Source organism: Galeopterus variegatus, unplaced genomic scaffold (assembly GCF_000696425.1).
Source record: "Galeopterus variegatus unplaced genomic scaffold, G_variegatus-3.0.2 Scaffold2239, whole genome shotgun sequence".
In the NCBI taxonomy this organism is placed as follows: Eukaryota; Metazoa; Chordata; class Mammalia; order Dermoptera; family Cynocephalidae; genus Galeopterus; species Galeopterus variegatus.
Window position 1 is genome coordinate 207,491 of NW_007728350.1, and position 8,312 is coordinate 215,802.

Sequence of the window (8,312 nt, forward strand, 5' to 3'; positions counted from 1 at the left end):
ATATTTACAAGTACATGACAACAATGAAAATTCTTTAACAGCATCCAAAGTACAACTGTTTTAACATCTCAATTATTTTTCATGAACATAATAGGGTTTCAAGCATATTCTGTTGAATACTGTTGAAATAAAAATTATATTCATAACATAATTAAATAAAAAATACTGTAACATCTATGTTCTACTATTTATGGGTACAATTGTATTGCAAATATATTCATAAGTTATCCCCCAAAATATAACTAATTATTTCAAAAAGAGGATAAATAACTTATGTAAAATTGGTTGAAATAGAACAAGATGGAGTCCATCCAATGTTTTGAGTATTTCTTACCAAATGGGTCCATTTTAATAAAATTATATTGTTTTATTATGAATGGGTCTATGGAAGATGAATTTCAACAAAAATAACACTGTAGTGTTCTGTAAACACATTAGAGCTATGTACACATGTGCAAAAATTGCTTATAGATAACTATAAAGTGTTACAAAATTCCACAAAAATTATTTTCTAATCTGATTTAATTTTTAATGCAAACTCAGCTGTAACGTAGGAATAATAACAGAAATCATACATGTTCAAAAAGTTATACCAATTAGCAATGATTAAATGTATTAAGTTGTATGCTTACTTGTTATCTAAATAGTATCTATATAGAACAGGAATAACTTGAAATGAAAAATCAAATAATGGTTTACATTTCTTGTAATTCCAAGGATATCAGCCTTTGACTCTGAGTTGAAGAAACTCTCATCAAAAGTGCATTTGGTTTTAAGAACAATTGTCTCACTGTTAAGGATTTTCCCCATCATTTGCCAAAATATTAATTATACAGCAAATTTCAGTTTATTTCCTTGAAGTCATTCAAATGGTTGGCAACCTTTACCTTCAGTGTTCTCCGATGGATTTCCGTTTGGATTTCATCCAAAACACAATAAAGTAGAGCATTTGGATTTCATCCAAACACAATAAAGTAGAGCTTGTGGCTCCCTGGAGAAATTCGTGTTCAGTCCTGTTCATCAGATGAGGAGGGAGCTGTGAATTACTCGGCATCCACAGTCCAGATCCTGATGTGATTTATTTATCCACCGCCTTTCAGCAATGCTGATAGTTTGGATTTCATCCAAAACACAATAAAGTAGAGCTTGTGGCTCCCTGGAGAAATTCGTGTTCAGTCCTGTTCATCAGATGAGGAGGGAGCTGTGAATTACTTGGCATCCACAGTCCAGATCCTGATGTGATTTATTTATCCACCGCCTTTCAGCAATGCTGATAATGTCAATTCCTTGTTCAGGTTTCCTTCACCTTGGCAGTCAGAAGTATTTCTCTCTGCTTTTACTCATAATTCAACCTACCATCCAAGCAACCGTAAGCCAACCACTTCGTTGCCCTACCTCTGAATACAAGTACTTTCATCTAGACACGGCCAGCCAGGTTTCCAGGAATTACACTGAAGATGCTTCCATTTAGAGGCTCTTTTTCCTCCTTAAAATGGGAAATCAGGATGCACCCGTGAGCCCTCATCAGCCAGACTGATAGGTCTGGTCAGAATTCAACCATACATTTTCACGCCCTGGTTTCCTTAAACGTTTGCGGCTTCTGTGAAAGAGTCACTGGGGCCATTGTTCTTTTTGACTTCCAGGTTCTTTTTAGCCTTAAATGTCACGGACACCTCAGAGTGAATGGCGTCCAACCTCTGCTCACAGCGGAAGGCTGAGAGGAAAGCCTTTCTGTAGTTGCTGTTCATCCAGCCATAGAGAAGGGGGTTGGCAAAGGTGGAGCACATGGCGATGATGTGCAACACCGTGAAGATGAGTTTGTACTCCTTCAGGTCCAGGACCTGGCTATCAATGTCGACAGCAAGTTGGAAGGCATGGAGAGGCAGCCAGCTGACGGCAAACACCACCACCACACACACCAGCATTTGGGTGGTTTTTTGTCTTCGCTGATGGTAGTGGTCATTAGCAGCTCCAGGGCTGACATGGTTCTTCAGTTTACTCCAGATACGAGTGTAGGAAAAAGATATGATGCCCAAAGGCAAAACATACAGGATTAACAAGGAGGAAAGACTGTAGACAGTGCCATAGATGCTCTTCTCTTCACCAGGCCACTTCTCAGTACAGGCTACAATCTCAAAGTCTGGAATAATCTCAATCAGGGAATACTCCCGGAAGATGGCCAGGGGACTTGCCAGCAGGGCACTGATGCCCCAGGCCAAGCCAATAATCAGGAAGCTGATTTGCTTGGAGATCTTGCTCTCCAGGTGGTAGACAATACACCGATGCCGGTCCAGGGCAATTACGGTCAAGGTGATTGTGGACACCTGTACTGCCAGGCCCTGGGCATAGGGCACCAGGTGGCACAGGACAGGACCCATTTTCCACTCCCCCATTAAGGTGTAGGTAAGAGTGAATGGTAGGCACAGGGTGTTCACCAAAAGATCTGCCACAGCCAGATTGGCAATGAAAAAGTTAGTTACTGTGCGCATGCTCTTGAATTTGATCACCACATGGATCACCAAGGAGTTGCCAATTACTCCAAGCAAGATGATGGAGCTATAGGCCAATATGAGGACCACCTGCACCTCAATCAGCTTGGTGCTATCTATAAGTTCTGGCTCAGCGTCAGGGGCCAGCTCACCTCTAGGAGTGGTTTGCTGTGGCCCATACTGCTCCACCTTCATTTCTTCCACTGTCTGGTTCTCTTCAGCCTCTGCACCTACTGGGCCCATTTTCAGGACAGTTCTACTTGACCTGAAACCCAGCACAAGAATCTACAATGAAAAGAGACAAAACAAGTATGGAACAAGGAAACACCAAGGTGAAGCGAAGAAATATCACAAAAGAACTGGTTTAATTTTGGTTTGTCCTCAAAATATCTGTCCTCTGATTCCTAAAATTGCACATAGTGTAACATTTTAATAAAACAGGTCCTTTTGTAAGTCAATTCACAAATATGAATCAATTAAATCAGGTCCTTGAAATATATACTATGATGGCAAAATGTGATATCTATAGTAGAGACACAATTCCAATGTGAATGCTACCAAATGGATTCATTTTAAGAGAGATGAATATTATAAACTTTACCGATTTTATAGCTGCTATAAATTCATTGAATTAATTTTATGGTAGATAAAGAAAGGAAAGTTTTCTTCAATATTATGACTGTCTTAAATTTATAAACATATACAGAGACAAACTTTGGGAGTATAAAATATCTAAGATAAACTGCACAGATTCTCTTTCATAGCCATTTTTTCTAGTGTAGGGGTTAGTATTAAAAATAAGTAGCCTGTGTGGCACAGTTGCTTTTTTGAGTGATCTGAAATAAACTTCCTACCTAACATACAGCTTTCTCGGCTTTCTCATCTCCTTTGCCTCCACATGTAAGAGAACCCTCAGCCTGGGGTCTTACAGATCTCTCCACCCGTCTCCTGGTCATCATTTCTACCACACTGGTTTTGTTCTTCTCAGTTTCTTGCCATAATTACTCTAATAGTCTGCTAACTTATCTCCCTTTCTCTTCTGCATTCATTCATTCATTCATGCATTCACTTAACAGATATAATTGAGCGTCTACTAGATGCAGGCATGGCTTTATCACTGTGGTGCTTACACCATTCAAACATAAATCTATCAAGCATTTAAAAACCTTTGCCATGAACTAGGCTTTGTGCTGGGTGAAAAGGCAAAAGGGTAGTAGCTCTACTCTAAGGCTCTTATACTTCACAGAACAGAGCCTATGGTCATGTTAAAATGTTTTTTCTGAAATTCAGATGTATTCCTATTATTTTCCCCAGTGTCTCCAGATTCCTTAAAACAATATAATACATTGTTTTCAAATATAAGTTTCCTTTTTTCAGTCTATAAAAACATTTAAAGCCCAATCATAGAGGCAGCATATAGTGAATATATTCATAATCATAAAAGGCTGCTGCTGTTCATTTCTGAATTTCAGAACCTCTTTTAAATGAATTTGCTAAAAAATAACAATGGCATCTACCTCCACAAGTAGGTGAGTCATATTTATTCAGCCCACAGGCAATGCCTGCCGGGGCTGTGCGCACCAGCTCCATTCCTCACCTACCCCTGCTCTGTTCTGCTCTAGACCACAGGAGGGCTAACTTTTACAGACTACATTTTCAGGCTCCCAAATCAAGGGAATTCTGGCTGGGTTTGGTCAATGGAAGGTCGCACCAGCTCCATTCCTCACCTACCCCTGCTCTGTTCTGCTCTAGACCACAGGAGGGCTAACTTTTGCAGACTACATTTTCAGGCTCCCAAATCAAGGGAATTCTGGCTGGGTTTGGTCAATGGAAGGTGCTGGCAGGTAGATTGAGGACAGAAGGAAGGGAGAAGTCACTATATTCTCTCCTTCCCTTTCTGCTCTGGGCAATGCCTCAGCAGCTCTGGTTTCCACAGGACAGACCCACTGTGAGCCTGTTTCCCGTGGATGGCTTCAATCACACCACCTCTTCCCCGTGTTCCTCCAGCTGGAGGTAGTAATGACTCCCTTTTCTTGCTGATCCCTGGGTAACCTCCACTTCCTGTTTGACTTCCATCACTTGTGTAACCAATTTCTGCCAATTAAATTCTTTCTCCTTCACATTCTTGAATAGATTGTTTTGCATTTTCTTGCTGATCCCTGGGTAACCTCCACATCCTGTTTGACTTCCATCACTTGCGTAACCAATTTCTGCCAATTAAATTCTTTCTCCTTCACATTCTTGAATAGATTGTTTTGCATGATCTGATAATAGCACACATACATGCTTTCAGTCATTTGTTCTCCCACTGAAGGGCCTGTACCCACAGGTTGGTCATACTGGCCTATAGAAGAAAATCCCAACTTCTTAATATGACATTCAAGGCTTTTCTTGAATTTATCCCTGCACACCCCTCTGCTCATCTCTCCTGACATCCCAATATATATCTTCCGCTTCTGTTGTACTGACCTACTCCCAATGCCAGCAATACCTCACCTTTGCACACGCCTCTCTGCCCACCCTGTTATCAACCAGGAAGCCTCTCAATTACTCCAGCAACCTGTGCTCACTTCTAATGCTGCACGTGCCACGTGCCACAGTGTGATATCTCTCTGAGGACAGAAACTGGATCTTCTTCATCCATCATTAAATCCCTAGCATACTATCTAGCACATTAAAGGTACTCAATAATTTGGCAAGACATATAAAGCTAAAGGAAAACACAATCTTACTGAATAATTGATGTAAACAAAATATAAAGCATAATTTCGATTCTTTCCTTTACTGAAGATAACTGCCTGTACAGGATTCCTTGCTACGACAGGTCATGCTTATGATTATTTTCTTCTTAATCAGATAACTGTTTCTACCAGAAAGTTGTACTAAGACCTTCTTAAGTCAATTCCTGATTGTAACATTTTGTCAGTCTGAATATACTATAAACATTTCTATCTCCAGGGTTTCTCTCTTTCTCTCTCTCTCACCCTCTCTCTTCATTTCTCTCTCTCTCTCTCTCTCTCTCCTCTCTCCCTCTCGTTCCCCCATTCCCCATAGGAGCCTTAGCACACAGAGGGCTATGACAATTTCTAAGTACTCATGTATTTGCTATACTCATATATTCTACTTCCCTCCGCATAAACTTGAAAGAGAATGTTCCAAGGAGCTCAGGCCTTGCTTCACACTTGCCTCCATCCCTTAGTAATTAGAGAAAATAGAAATAATCCATTCAAATCATGGAGTACACATTCGATTGTCCATATCATGTCTCTTAGACTAAGAGACTGATTCTATGGAGTACAATTAGTTAATCCTGACAAGTTATTAACAGTTAACGAGACTCCAAGAGATCAAAATTTGGAGGTGGTAGCAGAATAAATTGAGAGTAAGTATGAGATTGAAAGATATTAGAAGTGTATTTGATTTATTGATTAATTTTGCTTTTTCTTTTCAGCCCTAATCTATTTCAAAGTCCTTTTATTTAAAACTCCTCTGCAGGAATGGTTATTGATCTACAAGCTATTAGCATATGGACACTCAGCTGTCCTTAAGCACAACACTGGCCTTCAGACAGGTCAAAGCATCACCCAGAGCAGAGAATGTGTCATTTTATCACAGCACTTCTGGAAAAGTGGAAGAGGAAGTTGCCACACTAAAAACTCAAAAGCACAAAAATTAAACCATAAGCAAACAAGAGAAAAACCTTCCCTTGAAATAGGGAAAAAGGAGACCTTAACATTTTTCAAGATATTTAAGGAGAACCATGTGCGGTACTGTTTTCTTGAACAAGTGAATCTTTAGAAATATTTTTATAGAAATACAGAGTTTCAGATTTTCTTTTCCCAAGATTTAAAGAACCTCAAATAATCCGAGTCAGACGACCAGTTCATGCTTTGAGTACATATTTAAATCCATGGGGCTTTTTGCAATGGTACTTTTGGCAACAGTGTTGTCACAGGTTGGCTTTAGAAAAGCTTGACATCAAGCATGCCATCTTCCAGGAATTTCTTCCCAGAGAAAAATCCAAGAAATCATGCCACACTCCCTAAACTTGCCTGTACTTTTACTTGTGGGGTGAGGTGGTGGAGGGGTGAATGCTACATCCAAGACATGAGTGTTTGCCTAAGAAGTAGGAAGTTGAAAATATTTACCAAAGGGTCTGGGAATGTCTCCTCCTTGTATTTGAGCTTCCGGCCTTTCTTTGAAAACAGCATGGTCTATTTCATATCATTGAGTTTTAAATGAGGTGTCCCTACTGCAAAAAGTAGTAAAGTTTTAAGTTTTGCCACTTTCCCGCCCACTATACGCTCTCACCAGTGGGTGAACCCTCCTGGAGGAAAATGAGTGAATGCTTACATAAATGTGTCCCTTCTCGAACAGCTTTGGAGACTCCAGCACGACCTTATACCTTAGACAGGTGTTTGTTTTTTAAAGAAGAGGCAGATCAGTAACAACTTCCTATTCTGGACAGATAATGACCTGTCTCTAAGAAGGGTCAAGGGAACAGTCCAACCAGTAGAAAAGGAAAAACCTAGAGAACGTAGACAATGCGGATGGTATCGCACACGCCCAGCCCAACCCCCACCTTCCACCTCAGCGAGGGGGAGCCCATACACTCGTGAGGATCTCCTCCATGCCCTCCGCGCCCCTTTCGGGATATCCTTGTCCCCAGAAGGTGAATCAGAGTTCAGAATTACACTTACTGGCCGGCCCTCGCGTTTCTGCTGAGACGTGGAGGCAAGTCGTGTGCAGCCGGTCAGTCCGACGGTCACCTAGCCCTCCGACCCGGACAGCGCCCTGCAACGTCCCCAAAGGCAAGTCCCGTTCTACCCGCTCCGACAGTGCGGGGGCAGCCAGTGCGGGCGAGCGGCCGGGAGGCTGGCGCTGCTCGGCTGTGCCGCCGACCTCTGCGGCCAAGCGCGCCGGGGCCCCGCGCTGCGTCGCCGAACCGCCCGAGTGGGCGGGTGACAATGGGAGGGTCGGAGGTGGGGTCGCTGAGCGGGGGGCCGCCCCCTCCCTTGGAGAAAGGAAACAGGTGCAGAGGCCGAGGCCGCGGGGCGACGCGCCGGCAGGGGAGGGACCTGGATGGGAGGCTTGCGTGGCGAGAGAGCAGGGGACAGCGTCCACGGTCTCTCCGTTGCCTCCCGGGCTTCACGCGCGGACGGACCCTACCCAGCGCGGCGCCCGCTCGCGGGTCCCCGCCACCACCTGCAGCTGCTCCTCCCACCTCCCGTGCGACCCCCGAGTTTGATACTCTGGGGGGTTGCCCCACCCCTTCCTCTTTTCCCTTCCACCAACCCCTCTTGTTGCTCTCCGCTCCCCAGTTCCGCGAGAGATGTCCCGGCCAGGACAGACGCTCTAAACTCGAGCGCGGGTCACCAAATCCTCCCGGGAAAGGCGAGGAGAAAAGGCGGGGCGGACAGACTCAGCTGCGGGCGGGGGCCACGGTCTCCGTCACCTGCGCCGCGGGCGAGTGCAGACCTGGCGGGCGAGAGGCATGCGGGACGGGCAGAACCTCCGCGCCTTGCAGGGCTGAGAAACCCCCCAACTCCAGCTGGGAGTTGCTCCCTTCTTTCGCGTGTAGGAGCAGAGGTGGGGAGCGGGACCCGCGCAGCACCACGGAAAGGCGGCGCACAATTGCACCGACGACAAATCCCCCGGTGCACCCTCGGCCCGGGCTGGAGCTCAGGGCGCTGCTGCTCCTCGGACTAGCCAGTCTCTGAGCTACAAGAGGAAGGGGAATAGAGTTCAGGTCCTTGTGGCCCGTGGTCAGTAATTCCCTTAACAGGTGGCTGCGAACAGTTTATAAGTTGGGTAGTGTAAATC

At 44.2% G+C, this 8,312-nt stretch overlaps 1 protein-coding gene across 1 annotated transcript; it reads right to left on the reverse strand.

The window, feature by feature from the left end:
• Positions 1-1,555: 1,555 nt before the first annotated feature.
• Positions 1,556-3,107, reverse strand: NPY2R (neuropeptide Y receptor Y2). Its single transcript, XM_008581043.1, has one exon. It carries the CDS (start codon positions 2,730-2,732, stop codon positions 1,584-1,586), a length of 1,149 nt encoding a protein of 382 aa, XP_008579265.1. The 5' UTR covers positions 2,733-3,107; the 3' UTR covers positions 1,556-1,583.
• Positions 3,108-8,312: the final 5,205 nt, after the last annotated feature.